Source organism: Pithys albifrons, chromosome 4, assembly GCF_047495875.1.
Source record: "Pithys albifrons albifrons isolate INPA30051 chromosome 4, PitAlb_v1, whole genome shotgun sequence".
NCBI lineage: Eukaryota > Metazoa > Chordata > Aves > Passeriformes > Thamnophilidae > Pithys > Pithys albifrons.
In genome coordinates this window covers 29,562,470-29,578,363 of record NC_092461.1, presented here as the reverse complement: position 1 = coordinate 29,578,363, position 15,894 = coordinate 29,562,470, and the positions used below count along the sequence as shown (strand labels likewise).

Here is a 15,894-nt window from a genome sequence, read left to right as displayed (position 1 = left end):
GAAATCATAGAAGCAGCTTAATTTAGCTTCCTTAAAAGGCCCTCCAGAGGAACCCAGCGCTTTGTGCTGCCTGCAGGGAGGCCTGAGGAGATCTGCCTTCCTTAGATAAAATTAAACACTGTGAACGCCCCCTTAGTGCTGCCTGCAATGGGATAATCAGATCTTAAGCACTGTGTTTTGCAAACATCATTGACATTTTCCCCAGCACAAGCTTTTCCAAGTAGGATGGATGTGTCCTACATGTCCTTTAGGAGTTATGGGATGTTACAGGAGGAGTTGGACCCTGGTGGTCATGTTTCTGCTCACTTGTTCTCCCAGTGGGGAAATACCAGCCTTGGAATAAGCAAACCTCCCATTTAAATTCTATTTTTGAAGCAACTTGTAATCCTGAGGCACTGGGGAAAACTGAAACAAACGAAAAACCCCACCAAGACAGCTCTAAAACTCTAAAAATGAGACATAAATATGTAAAGCAATTTAACTAGATATTTCTGCTGATTAACACAGGGAGGCAAGGGAGGGAAAGAGAATTTGGGCCCAATCACAACGAAATGAGCCATAGGCCAATGATGTTAATAAGTCAATGATGAATGTGTCACTGACAGCTATTTCAGTGAATCTTTGCTGAGCTAGTGATGCCTCCCAGCTCCACTTTGGCCACTTTGAGACTCTTTCAAGGTCCCTTGTTTGGGGATGGAAAGACAATAGGGGTAGGGTGCTTGGCAGACTGAAAATCCTGGTGGAAGGATCTGCCTTTTCCTTACTCTTTGGCTCTGGTATGAAGGGACAGTGACTTTGTTCCCAAACTATTATGATAGTGCAGTCCTGGGTCTGGGATTTCTCAGAGAAAGTGATTACCATGTCAATTTTATGTCCTCAATCGGTGATGATAAAATTCATGGTACGGTTTGAAAACGAAAACTTCAGGGGGTTGGGATCACCATTTCAGTAAACTGAAGGACAGGACTGCACCAAAGCAGATGGTGGCTGCAAACAAACACACCAAGGAATTAGGAAAATATTTATAATTTTTCATCTAACCCACAATCTTACAGTAGGAGTAGTGAAGGCAACAGAGCCAACCTGCATTTAGATGCAATTTGATACGGTTTTATGACACACTTGTCACACAGAGACAGAAATAATAATGGCCCCAAGAGTTGTCTTTCAACCCCAGCTATTTATTTGTCTCCTGAGATCAAGACCAACAATTGGAGTCTTATATATGAAATTACTGGAGTCACCTTGGCTGGAGTTTTGCCCTAATCTATCAAGAAGTCTCCCATATCACCTGAGTCTTTACAACAGCAACAATGGGTTGGTTCCACAAGGCAGAGTTTCGATAAAACCATTTGAAACACAGAAAAGTGAGCTTGAGAATGAGAGCTTTAAAATGCTCCCCCTTGGCAGTAACCAAAATGGGCCCCAGGTTTCACAGGATGATTTTATATTTAGCACTTTAATAAGCTTAACCCCCTTTTATCACTACAACTTCTGGCTAAAAATAATCAATATAACATACTGTGAAGCACAATAAAAAGAAAAAAAAAAGGAGTATTTTGGTAATGCATAAAGGTTTCTTTCTAATTAAAGCCAAGTTTGGAGGGAAACTGCTTTCAGTGTGGAAATGAATTTTGCCCATTCAAATTGCCATGTACTTGGAAAGTTTTAAGTGAGTGTCATTCCATGAACAAAAGACCCTCAGGCTTAGCACAGGCAGAACTTTGGATGTTAAGGGGAAGGAAAACTCTGACAATTCTTCCAGAGAGAAGTTTAAAATGGCTTAGGGTTAGTCATTTGCAAACTTCAATGTAAACATTGAATTAGAAATTCTGCACATGAGAGGATTTCTAAAATAATCGTGCTCTTATGTTAAACTCAGATTAAATGGGTTACACTGGTTTGGCTTGGTGCAAGGAAATACAATTTTCAGCTCTGTGAGTCATCAGAGCTGTGGTTATTGCTTGCAGCAAAAGGCAGAGAGAACCTCAGCTCCTCTTTGGTTTTGGCAGAGCTCTCATTCTGTCCCACAGCCACACACTACGACCCTCAGAGGGAAGGACTGAGGCACTGAACAACCACTCACCACCATCTTCCAGACTATTTAAACCAGCCTAACATGTCACAACCAGCTCTTCCTGTTGGTTTTCTTCAGCCAAGAGCCCAAAGCCCCTGGTCTGTATGAATAAAAAGTGTTTCTAAGGCAGCGGCCGAACACCAGCATAAATTTACAACATTTTTTTCTTCTGAATGATTTATACTGTCCTTGAGATGCATCTTGCAAATGTCAAGTGTCTGCTACATATGTATGCACTGAAAAATGGTATTGCCCTGCCAGGGGTTTGCCATGCCTGCCAGGATATGTCTCCCAGGGACTTAAAATTCAAACAATGCCCTGTGTGGATCTGTTGGAAAATAGCATGTCCTGTCAGAGATTCAGGCACCTCACATCATCTGCTCTGTGCTAAATGGCAGAGTGCAGAAATACTAGAGTTTTAGCAAATGCAAAGCAATTTCCTGTTCTTTCTTACAGAGACAAATTTTAATTTTTCTTCCATTTTCCTCTGTTTCTGTTTAAATAAAGGTATTTCAACAAGAGGCTTTTTGGTGAAGAAATTTATGGGTCTGTCAGATTTTTTTTCCCCAAAAAATATTCTCTGAAAGTAATTTACAGATCAAAAGATGTCAAATAGATTTGATTTGGAAATTCCAGATACTTGTCTGCAGCACACCCTTTCTTTTCATAGAACCATGGAATGGTTTGAGTTGGAAAGGACAAATCTATTTATACAGCAAATCCCACTGGCTGAAAGAATCACAGAATCATAGAGTGGTGTGGGTTAGAAGGGATCTTGAAGACCATCCAGTTCCAGCCCCACTGCCATGGGCAGGGACACCTTCCACTAGACCAGGTTGCTCAGAGCTCCGTCTAACCTTGCCCTGAACATTTTCAGGGATGGGATATCAACAACTTCTCTGGCCAACCTATTCCAGGGGCTGACCACCCTCACAGCCAGAAGTATTCTTGATATCTAAAGTGAACCTCCTCTCTTTTGGATTAAAGATGCTCTGCTTTGTCCTGTCACTCCAGGCCCTTATAAATAATTCTTCTCCATCCTTCTTGTAGGCTCTGTCCAGGTACTGGAAGGCCACAATTAGGTCACTCCAAAGCCTTCTCTTCTCCAGGTTGAACAATCCCAATCCTCTCAACCTTTCCTCACAGCAGAGGTGTTCCACCCCTCCAATTATCTTGGTGGCCTCCTCTGGACTTGCTGAAACAAATCAATATCCTGCTCTGTCAAGCTTAAGACTTCCCAGACTTTCTTTTTCTACCAATACTTATCCAGACTTAGATCTTGGTGCTGCTAAGCTTTCACTTCACTTCACTCTTGAGGTCTGGGCATTTTATATCTGAAAATAACAGGGAGCAGACACTTCTTAATGTGTTCTAAAGTCGATGCTCTCCCTTAACAAACATCTCTACATGGTCTGTCAGGCAACAGCCCAGACACCTGACAGGAGAAGTATAAACTTGGCAGCTGGTGCTTTCCTTCAGTCTCAGAGGAACTTCTTGATGGGGTCAATATATTCAGTCCTCAAGCAATGTTGATATTCACTGATGTACCCCATTGTCACTTGTTGCCTAATGATGACAATAACAATAAACTTCCTTCAAAGGAAAAAATATTTCCATGAATGAAAATAAGTTGCTTATTTTGGAAGCTTTGGAATGTGGGGAGAGTTTTTCAGGTTTGGGGTTGTTTTTTTTTCCCTTGCCTGTGCGATCAGATCCACTTTGTTGCCTCTTTTATCACTGTTGCCTTTCTGACCTGAAGGTTGGTTTAACACCTAAACACTGTCAAGAGAACCCATCAGCATAGCCAAGAGTCTGTGGTCAGGCACAGTGCTGCAAACCAGGCTGGGAGATCACTCAGCTGGATCCTTAACTAAACCCTCCCGAGTTATGTGTCTCAGATGGGACATCTGCAGAAAATTAACACTTCCAGAGAGTAATCCCCAAATACCTGAATGTAACAGCTTTAATATTGACCTTCAGTTGAATGGGGTCTGCAAAGTCTCTCATTTGGTGAACTTTCCTGAGTGATCCCTGAGGAGGCTGTTATGGGAATGGCTACATGTATGTTCTTACTGGTTCCTGATGAATTGGGAAATGAATTTCAGCCACTTATTAAGACATGGAGTTCCATGTCAGCACAGAGCACAGCCCATGCAGGAAGGGTACACCGGGCTATTTCTCAGTCAGGGATGATCTATTCCACTTCCCAAGAAACTTCCAAATTCTTTGTTCATCTTTGATATATTCCCTGACATCAGGTTGTTGTTCTGCCATCTAACAAAGCTTTACTGCAAACCACCTCAGCTGCTGCAACTGTATAGAATTACTACCCTTGACTGCCTTGTAGGCAACACTTTGAAGGTCAAGGTCACTGGGTCACTGCTGCAGAATTCCAAGAGAAACAGTGGCTGTCCCATCTCTGGAAGTGTTCAAGGCCAGATTGGATGCAGCTCTGAGCAACCTGATCTAGTGGAAGGTGTCCCTGTCCATGCCAGGGGGGTGGAACAAGATTATCTTTAAGGTGTCTTCTAACTCAAACTATGTGAGATTCTGTGGTTCTGTGGTGGTTTTTATACCACTGGCCTTGCTCTCCCTGCTTATCTGGACTGCAGCAGTGGTGACCTCCACTACCACTTCTCACATGTCCTTGGCTTTGGACAGTGCTGAGTGGCCTATAAGGGGCTCAGTTTTGTGTAAGGCACATTTGTGACCACTGCTACGACTGAGTAGCTGGAGTCAGGTTTGGACTGCTCTGATCTCTGACAGACTCATTTTACTGGACAGAACAGGCAACACAAAAAAATGAGTGAGCTTTTGTGCTTCTCTGCTCCTTCTGCTCTCGGTGAGTGTGAGTTTCTGTGCCATCTCTTGTCTGAGGACGTTTCCATTTGGCTCTGGGTAGCACAGCACATGCTGCTTTATCAGAAGAGTAATGGGTGACTCTCCCCTTGCCAGTTAACCAGTGCCTAAAGATTTGTCTGCTGTGTTTGTTTCTGTGTTTGACCCTCATAAGTGATTGGGCTGGTATAATTACAGTTAATGAGCCAGCTAATTTTGTACAAGAAACAAAGCTCTTCCTTTTATGAGGTTTATTGCCACAGTAGGATTCTTCTCGCACCAATTTATCCAAAGTATTTTGTGGGAAGTTAGACCTGTCGTGCTCACAGTTTCTAATAAAGCTGCAATTGAGCAGTAAATGTCATAAATGCAGAAGCTGCTCAGGTGGTTGTGTTGTTTCTTCTGGGGGATGACTCCTTTGCCACAGACAGACTTTTTGGGAAGCAGGACTTGAGCAGGTTGATCAAAAATCAAATGAGCCACAGAAAGCAAAAGAGATCAAGTACATTATAAATAGCAGTGACCTTTCTAGGTAAAAGATATGATGTTTCCAAGACAATAAGGAAAAATAAAATATATTTATTTCTGTCAACCTTATTTATTCCTGTGACAAACTCTGAGACTTTACATAGGTGAAAGAGCTGTAGGACTTGATAACTAAAGCACTCAGCTTTGTGATGGAAAGTTTTGCGTTAATTGTAGAGAGAACTGGACTTCTGAAAAATGCTGCATGCAAAACAAATTAAGGTGTTTGTCCAAACTGTGTCAATTCATGAGCTGGATTTGGAAAAAAAAAATTTTGGTCTTTGCTTACTTTTTTACTTGTAAGGTTAAAGCAACATATTTTATTGCAGTTTGAGGTAATCTTTTCTTTAACTCAGATGTCTTACACAATTAAAAAAACACTTATGTGCTGAGTGTAAATCACAAGGAAAAGGTTGCCCAGAGAGGTTGTGGACTCCCCATCCCTGGAAATGTTCAAGGTCAGGTTGGATGGGGCTCTGAGCAACCTGGTTCTAGGGAAGGTGTCCCTGCCCATGGCAGGGGGTTGGAATGAGATGGTCTTTAAGGTCCCTTCTAACCCAAACAGTTCTATGATTCTGTGATTTTTTTCAGCTAGTGGGATTTGCTGTGTAGAGACAGATTTGTCTACATTTGGTCTGGACAAAGAGGCAAAGGACTGACAAAATACTTCCTTTGTCTCTGCTGTTGAAATCTCAAAATAAGTGCCTGGTATATGATCTTGGGATCTCTTTCCATTGCAGGGAGTTGAGGAGGTTACAGATACACCAGCAAAAGTTTGGTTCCAAAACTGTTCAAAGGAAGAAGAAAAGTGACTCTTTTAAAAGTGCAAAATATTGTCAGAACAATGTGAGTCTTTCCCTGTGGCTTTGATACATGTGATGGTGGTGCAAACCGTGATATAAGTGGCGAAAGTTGAATTAGAGCAGTTTAGATAAGATATGGAGGTCTAGTGTGTTATTCTGGCATAACTGTTAAGGTTACATACACAGGTAGGATGGAAAAACTGCTTTTCTAAAACACAGAAGAGCATTTCCTTTTGCCATGGGCAAAAATAAAGCAATAACTGTATTATTCAGGTCATTTTATGCTCTGTTCAGCTGAGTGGCCATCTATGAGTATGGAAAGAAATGACTTGGTGTAGCAATTCCCTCCCAATATAATTTACTTCTCACAGTGCCAAGCCCTTAATCCTTGGATGCTTTGGCTACAGAATCCTTCTGCTGTCATGACAGTAAAGTTTAGTGGGCATGTCCTCTTCTAGCCATCTGGAGATCTTGCCATTTGTACATCAGGCCCCCAAAGTTGTCATCAGTGCAGTTCAGAACCTCCTGGAATATTTATGCCCTGCTGTTACTGTCCTTCCAACAGATACCTGAGTGGTTGAAAGCCCCAGTGAAGACCAGAGTCTACAAACATGAGGCTGTTCCTACCTGTCTGTGGAGGACCTCTTCTACTTTGCCTGTCCTCCTTTTAATCCTGACCCATAAACACTCCACCAGCTCCTCGCCCACCCCCAGGCAGCATCCCACACATTCCACACAAAGGAATCTCTCACATAAACGTGCTCTCTCACATAAAGGGCAACTCTTCCTCCTCACCTTCCTATCCTGAGCTTCCTGAAGAGCCTCCAATGTAACTTCATCCCAGGAGCCAACCCACTCCATCTCCATGACTCCAACAAAACTGTAGTTCTGTGGATCACACAGACCTCTAACTCCAAGTTTATTCCCCATGCTGTGTACACCCAGGTGCACCCCTGCACACTCAGTTCCTGGAGAGGATTTGGGATATTTGTGTATGACAGCGGTGCCTTGGAGGCACTTCCCTGCTCACATGCAGGTGCTGGAGGTGACCCTGCCCACAACCCCACTTTGATGACTTTGTGAACCCTTTCTGCCACATCACTCCATGCCCTTTTCTCAGTCTGTTGGTCACCCCTCCCTCTCCCATCACTACTAGTTTAAAGTCCTCCTTATGAGGTAGATCCCATCTCTCCCAAGCAGTTGCTAACCGACAAACAGGGTCCCATGGAACCCGAACCCAAACCCATGTCATCAACATCAATTCACAGCCAATTATTGGTTTCTCCTATTGGTGTCCTCCTCTCCTTGCACCCTTTCCCCTCACCAGCACCCAATGTGATGAAGCTGCACAGGGATGATTTTTCCAAGAACTCCTGTAAGATCTGTTGGAAAGACTCTGCTGATTCACAGGTAACCCAGGCCATCAGCTTGTTTCAGCTCTCAGGGCTTGGACTCACTGACATGGTCATGCTCAACTAAAGATTTGTATCAAAGAGATGCCACAACCAGAACACAGACACAGAGTTTATTTGCAGAAGCCATAACAGAGATAACAGAGATATCCTGCCCCAAGTCTGCATTCTACTTCTTCCTTGCATGGCAGAAATTGCTCTCTCCCCAAGGGAGTGTTATCAATGTGTTCATTAGGGAACTGGCCCACATGCTGGAAAAATTGCTTTTAGGTTTTTATAAGAAGCACAGATTGCTTTGCCTGTGCCATGGACACACCACACAAGCTCATCCCACATTTCTCCCCAGCTCAGGTGGATCAGAGAGGGATTTGCCCAGGGAACATTTTGCTGAGGGGCACATCTCACATTCCTTGGTTATGTATTTTCCCTGTGTTTTCCAAACAGGCACACAAAGAGCTTTCATTTCATGCACATAAGAGGAATGCATTAAAAAAATGAAACAAGTGCCAAAAGAATTGTCTCTTCTCATCATTGAATTTTCACTGTGGGGGTTTCAACTCCCTTTGCCTCCTGATTCTTAATCTCACTTTTGTGCAATACAAATGTCAAAAGATAAACAGTGGGACCCCTCAGCAATTGGTTGGGAAGATGCCTTGACTGGCTGTCAGGATTCAAAGATAGTCCTAAAGAAACTATTAAAAATCTGCTGCAGTGTAAGAGGAAGAACAACAACAACAAAAGAGCAACAAAACCTTATGCTGTCTCAAAGACAAAATGTCCTACTTAGTCTATCAGCTTCTCACAGGGAAGTTAATACTGGCGTGGCTTCTGTGCTTGGGTAGGATCTTAAAATAATAAATATTGCCTTAAGAAAAGGAGTTATGAGGATCTTGAAGCTATCTGATGTATGTTGTCATGTCCCTCAAGGCATTAGCATCTGATGTGCTTTTAGAGATGAATCAGGCTCCAAAGTTACCCATGTACAAAAATTAGCTTTCAAACTAGCATTAAAAGAAAAAATATACTAAAAAAAGGATTTAAAATATAATCTTGACCTTTTTTCTGCCCCTGTGAACCTGAGTGGTGTTTCTCAGAGAGGTGTAAATAGCTCATTTCAGTGTGAAAGGAAGTGTCTCATGCTAATGGGGACTTGCAAAGGTATGAGTTTGGCAAAGAAATCCAGGATGATTAATAGTCAGCAGAGAAGGGTTTCTTCTCTTATGGTCTAAAAATGTCTGTCTCAAGACTCTAACCTGTTCCCAGGAACACTGGTGAGAACTTCAGCTGAGCACTGCAGGTTAGAAATATCCCCACAAATCTTGCTTCTCTGGAGTTTAGGTCCCTCAAGCAGCCTTTAAGATTATTATTAGTTCTCAAATTTAGAATGGGGAAGTTGCTTCAGAAGCACATGCACAAAACAAGAGGTACAGAAAATGTCTGACTATTCTTAATGAGAAGAGAGCAGTGACAAAGACAGAAGTCAGAGGGAGTTGGTCTACTCTGTCTTAGCTCTACTCACAGAAAGTGGTGGCTGTCAGTGTGGTTTGCTCTTAAGGATAATATTAGTGGTTCCTCTCATCTCTTTTCCCAATTTTCTCCACCACCCTCCTTGTCACTGGTAGCTGGAGAACAAGAGGTCCACTGATGGGCAGAGACTTCAGGCTATGTATATGGGCACATAATTATGTGAGGCTCCTGTACATTTAATTAGACACACCCTGCATTGTGGAATGAAAATTCCATTTGGGAAAAGCCAGCTGCTTAATTTGCTCTACCATCATCAATAATCACAACAATAATTGGTACTACGATTGTTTTTTAATTACAGTTCCAGGTAGAATGGAAAAATTGGATCCAGTTAATGCTATATATTCTTCAGCTTCCTTTTTAAAGTCAAAAGGGGATGGTTTAATCTTCCTGTGAATTCTATTTTATGCTAAATATACCAGTAAAGTATCCTTACCATGAGAACTCTGTTGCACAGGGCAGCTTCTCAGATCAAAGCATCTTTGGATGTACAAAATGCCCCAAACACAGGGAGAATAATCACAGCATCAACAAAGAGCTGCTCACGAGGGACAGAATAACATTGGAGTGGTGGCAGAGGGTAATAAAGCCCATAATTTCAACGTGACACCTACCTATTGTGTCTCCTTGCTCATGCACCATGGAGGCCAGGTCTTTAATGATCTGGTTCACATCCAACATGTCACTCTGAAAAGACAGAAAGTCCAATATTAACAAGGAATGGGGGATATCCAAACAAAAAAAAAAAATCATGTTCCACAGTCCAGCTCTGCAAAGAAAACACAAATCCAGAAATCTTCATCTCTGTAGATGTAAAAGAGAAAGTTATAATGATCTCACAGTAAATAACACAGTCCCTTGGAGCCGTGGTTTGCTGGACCTAAGTCAACCAACCAGCTGACTCGAGCTTTGTGAAGGAAACAAGCAGAATGATCAGATTTTATGGCTGCTTTTCAGAATTGTGGAGGACTAAGGAAAAACAACAATAAAAACAACAGCAGCAAACCCTTCTCTTTCTGAAAAAGAGCCATTCATCCCAGAGTGTGGATTCTTACCCAGAGAAAGGCCATGTTTCTGCACAACATCCATCTGATAAGATGCTATTCATAAACTGATGCAGATACATCAAAAACCCACTGAGTCTGAAATCTCCTCATTGGTAAGGCAATAAGGAAAGAGCTGTTTGATGAACAGATTCATTTATATGTTTTCAAGTAGCTAAAAAAAAAGTAGTAACTGGATTCAGCACTGAAATTTTCTCTGTGAAAACACAGTAAATTGCCCATGAGTTTGTTTCCTTCCTTTCTGAACACTTATCATATAAAGGAGCAAATGTGAGCATATGTTGACTTCATACAATGCTGTCTTATAAAAAGAATTAATTTAGCAATAATAGACAGAATAATATAGACTTTGCTAAATGCAACATTACCAGAGGAGAAAAAAAGACACTCAGAGAATGTAAATGTTTTTAAGCTGTACAAATCAGAGAATCCCAGAAACACTGAAAATGGCAGGAACCTCTGGAAGGCCTTCAGTCCAACACCCCTTCTCAAAGCAGGCAGTTAAAGCAGATTGTTCAGGGCCATGTCCACTTGGTTTGGTCTGTTTCCAAGGGTGGAGACTCCACAGACCTTCTGGCAAACAGTATGGCCATGTAACCCTGTAGTGGGGAATCCAACACTGGATGTTTTCTACAACACTGAAAACACTTCCTAAGAATACTCATTGCATAGTAATTAATTTCTCAGCTTAGGTCCTGTTGCAACTCTAGACCATCTGGCTGGAGATGCTGGAAAGCAGTTCCATGGAGGATTTGGATGTCCTGGTGGACAACAAGCTGTTCATGACCAGCAGTGTGCCTTGGGGGACAAGAAGACGAATGGTATCTGGGGCACATTAGGAAGAACACTGACAGCAGGTTGAGGGAGGGGATCCTGCCCCTCCACTCAGCCCTGGGCAGGCACTTCTGCAGTGCTGGGCTCTTCAGGACAGGAGAGACATGGAGCTCCTGGACATGCAGGTCCAGTGGAGGCTACAGAGATGATGAAGGGACTGGAGCATCTCTCTTAGGAGGAAAGGCTGAGGGAGCTGGGGGTGCTCAGCCTCAAGAAGAGACACTGAGAGGGGACTCCCCCATGTCTGTCAGGGCCTGTAGGGAGGGGACGGAGCATGGACCAGGCTCTGCTCTGGAGTGCCCACCAATGGGACAAGAAGAATGGGCAGGAACTGATGGCCAGGAAGTTCCACCTGAACATGAGGAAGAACTTCTTCCCTGTGCAGTGACCCAGCACTGGGACAGATTGCCCAGAGAGGGTGGGGAGTCTCCTCACTGGAGATATTCCAGAACTCTCTGGATACAATCCTGTGCCATGTGCTCTGGGATGGCCCTGCTTGAGCATTCTGTGATCGTACCAAAGGGTCTGGTTGCTTCCACCCCACTCATTTTCTCTTCTGGCAAATGCAGAAAATGGTGCAAAATGAATCCTTGTTTTCCTCCTGAAGTTTTCTATGAAAATATAACCGGCATAACATTTAATCACAGAATTGCATCAATTTGCAATGAAGCCTGGGAGCCCCACTGTGAAATTACAATACACCAAACTGATGAATAACTGAAGATGTAGGAAAAAACAAAAGGTTTAAAAAGCTGTGAGAAATCACAATAAAGCAAAAACCCCAAACCAACGCCCCAACCAAAGAATGAGTAATGCAGCAGAACATGCACGTCATCCCTTCACTTGTCAGGCACAATGAAGTTTTAATTATGGATGGTATTATTCTTAACTTTAAATACTGCAGAATATTGTGAAAAACAATCAAGTTTAAGTAACTTGAGATTTCACTTGAGCACTGTGGTAGTAAATTACTGCCAGGAAATGAGGAGAAATTAGATACGATTTTTGGGGGTGGGGAGCTTTTCTCTAAAAATCTTTCAAAGGAGAAAACGAAAGTTTAGAAAAATGTGAAGAATTGAGAATTAACTTTAATGTGTTGCTCTGTTCCCATTTTACTGCTTAGCAAAAGACAATTAAGGAAAAATTAAACAAACAAATAACAATACTAAAAAAACCCAGAATGCTCATTTGTCTCTCTTGGTTTAATTGCCACTGACATCCATTTTTGGTTTCTGTTCCTTGAAATAAAAACACAATTCTTTTTACACTTCAGCCTATTCTATTTTGCTTTGTTTTGTTTTTTGGGTTTTTTTTCCCAGCACTTTAAGTGAACATGGCTCAAAACCCCATGACATGTTTTTGCATATGCATTTGGTTAGGTAGTTTATTTCAATATATTGAATTATATTGAATTATACACTCTCTCTCCCAGCCCAATATTTTCCTTGGAATAAAACCAGTGGGCAATTCAGTCTAAGAAAGATCAGATGATGCATTGATTTTCTTTATATCTATATTTTTATATATATATATGTATGTGTGGAGGGGGGGAGAGAGAGATGTATGTGTGTGTGCATATATATATTTTTATATATATGTGTGTGTATATATGTATATATAAATATATAATATAAATATATAAATTACTATAAATTAATATGAATATAACAATATAGGTATAATAATATAACTATATTATATAAATATATAATATATTTATATATAGCTATCATATATTCTTATATATAAATGTATATATAGTTTATGTATTGTCTTCTCAGACAATTTAACCTATGAGGCTTTGGGTTGTTTGTGTCCTGATCACCAGAAATTATGGGAAGTTGGGAAAATTGAGATAGGAAATCCAATGTTGTGTCTGAACGGTGCTGGTTCAGCTTTGCCATTTACATTCAGGTGCTTGGAATGAACCATCTGCTGCTGCTGAGTGTAGATCCTTTCCCATAACATTGCAACAACACTTAAAATTATTGTTTAGGAAATATTCATTACATAGAGGCAGCCACTGAGTTGTTGGGAAGGAAAAACTGCAACTACTGTACTTAAGGAAAAGCAGGAGTGAGTTATAAAGCAGAGAGCACAAAGCAATCTGACCTGAAGCAAAGAATCTGCTGAATAATTTAATCTGGCAATGCAAAGTTTCAAAGTCCCTGATATATGTGAGCAAAACAAAAGAAGAAATAGAAGAAAGACAAATAAAGACCTTCCATAAGGGAATATATCTTGGAGCTACACTCCTGTTCCTTCTTGCCAGGTTGGCTCCATCACCAAGTGGCTCTGAACTCACCAGGTATCAGAGTTTGTTTTGCAAAATCAGATTGCCTTTGGTTTCCCATGTTTGCACACACTGTGCAGAATCCCCAGTGAAATGCAGCTCCTCATAAATCTCTTTGACTCCACAGAAACCAGGAGTAGAACAGTCAGGACTATCCCCAAAATGCTGTTTCCCTGCCAGCTCACCAGGCTGGGCTTTCTTGGGTTTTAATTAGCACCAGCCTTTCCTGTCTGCCAACAAGTCATTCACTACCCTCTGCAGCAAGAGGGAGACAGATTTAAACCCTTCCATCTAAACTCTCTTTTTTTTCTCTCTCCCTCTTTTTTTTTAATCTCTCCCTATTTTTTCTCTCTTTTTTTAATTTTCTTTTTTTTTCTTCTTTTTTCCTTTTCCTAAAGGAAAAAATCCATTGCTCAGATTACACAGGATTTGATTTTTTCTTTTTTTTCTTCTTTTTTCCTTTTCCAAAAGGAAAAAATCCATTGCTCAGATTACACAGGATTTGATTTTTTCTTTTTTTTCTTCTTTTTTCCTTTTCCAAAAGGAAAAAATCCATTGCTCAGATTACACAGGATTTGATTTTTTCTTTTTTTTCTTCTTTTTTCCTTTTCCAAAAGGAAAAAATCCATTGCTCAGATTACACAGGATTTGATTTTTTCTTTTTTTTCTTCTTTTTTCCTTTTCCAAAAGGAAAAAATCCATTGCTCAGATTACACAGGATTTGATTTTTTCTTTTTTTTCTTCTTTTTTCCTTTTCCAAAAGGAAAAAATCCATTGCTCAGATTACACAGGATTTGATTTTTTCTTTTTTTTCTTCTTTTTTCCTTTTCCAAAAGGAAAAAATCCATTGCTCAGATTACACAGGATTTGATTTTTTCTTTTTTTCTTCTTTTTTCCTTTTCCAAAAGGAAAAAATCCATTGCTCAGATTACACAGGATTTGATTTTTTCTTTTTTTTCTTCTTTTTTCCTTTTCCAAAAGGAAAAAAAACATTGTTCAGATTACACAGGATTTGATTTTTTCTTTTTTTTCTTCTTTTTTCCTTTTCCAAAAGGAAAAAAAACATTGTTCAGATTACACAGGATTTGATTTTTTCTTTTTTTTCTTCTTTTTTCCTTTTCCAAAAGGAAAAAATCCATTGCTCAGATTACACAGGATTTGATTTTTTCTTCTTTTTTCCTTTTCCAAAAGGAAAAAATCCATTGTTCAGATTACACAGGATTTGATTTTTTCTTTTTTTTCTTCTTTTTTCCTTTTCCAAAAGGAAAAAAAACATTGTTCAGATTACACAGGATTTGATTTTTTCTTTTTTTTCTTTTTTTTTCCTTTTCCAAAAGGAAAAAATCCATTGCTCAGATTACACAGGATTTGATTTTTTCTTTTTTTTCTTCTTTTTTCCTTTTCCAAAAGGAAAAAAAACATTGTTCAGATTACACAGGATTTGATTTTTTCTTTTTTTTCTTCTTTTTTCCTTTTCCAAAAGGAAAAAAAACATTGTTCAGATTACACAGGATTTGATTTTTTCTTTTTTTTTCTTCTTTTTTCCTTTTCCAAAAGGAAAAAATCCATTGCTCAGATTACACAGGATTTGATTTTTTCTTCTTTTTTCCTTTTCCAAAAGGAAAAAATCCATTGTTCAGATTACACAGGATTTGATTTTTTCTTTTTTTTTCTTTTTTTTCTTTTCCAAAAGGAAAAAAAACATTGTTCAGATTACACAGGATTTGATTTTTTCTTTTTTTTTCTTTTTTTCTTTTCCAAAAGGAAAAAAAACATTGTTCAGATTACACAGGATTTGATTTTTTCTTCTTCTTTTTTTCTTTTCCAAAAGGAAAAAATCCATTGTTCAGATTACACAGGATTTGATATCATCCATTCTGCAATAAAAAGAATTAAACCAGTCAACAGTAAACTGAAATGGCAGTAGGTAAAACTGACCCAAAAAAGCAGAGAAGTGCCAGAGAAAGGGAAGAGTTTGGGGCTCTAAAGATGGAGAGGATTAACTCTCATAAGGGAAAGTTAGTTTGGAAACCACTTAAGAGGAAGTAAAATATTAAAATTGCAAGACTCCTTGAGTCATTTAACCTGATTCAGTAAGTGAATAATGTCACTGCAAAGTCCAGGGATTTTGGAAAAACATCTGCATTTCCAACTCTGGCACCAAAACAGTTGGAAATATGATTTTGCAGAGAAATTGTAAATCTCAGTTTCTCATTTTCACTTCGACAAGACCAAAATTCCAATACTTTTGAAAATAATCTGTGAGCAAGTCAGGTTACAAAACCCACAAACTGCTACCAATGCAGGAACAACCTTATAAAAAGTCCCAGCAGCCCATTTCCCCATGGAATGAGCATTCCTGAAGTATTTGCCCAGGCAGCAAATGAACAAACCTTCTCTCTCTTCCACTCTCATGCTTTGTAGGTGAAGATTTATCCACACTGAAACCTTCTAACATGACCCTGGCCTTGATGATATCCTGAGGACACTTCTGCATTCCAGCCATGGGAATGGCATTAAA

At 40.1% G+C, this 15,894-nt stretch overlaps 1 protein-coding gene across 3 annotated transcripts in view; it reads right to left on the bottom strand.

Annotated features, from left to right (window-relative positions):
- The window catches only part of TSNARE1 (t-SNARE domain containing 1), a 501,884-nt gene that overhangs the window by 184,776 nt on the left and 301,214 nt on the right, over window positions 1-15,894 (bottom strand). For all 3 annotated transcript variants that reach the window (XM_071553024.1, XM_071553027.1, XM_071553026.1), the window contains exon 10: window positions 9,797-9,869. In XM_071553024.1, the coding sequence (XP_071409125.1) occupies window positions 9,797-9,869 (73 nt within the window). The remainder of the gene's footprint in view (window positions 1-9,796; window positions 9,870-15,894) is intronic.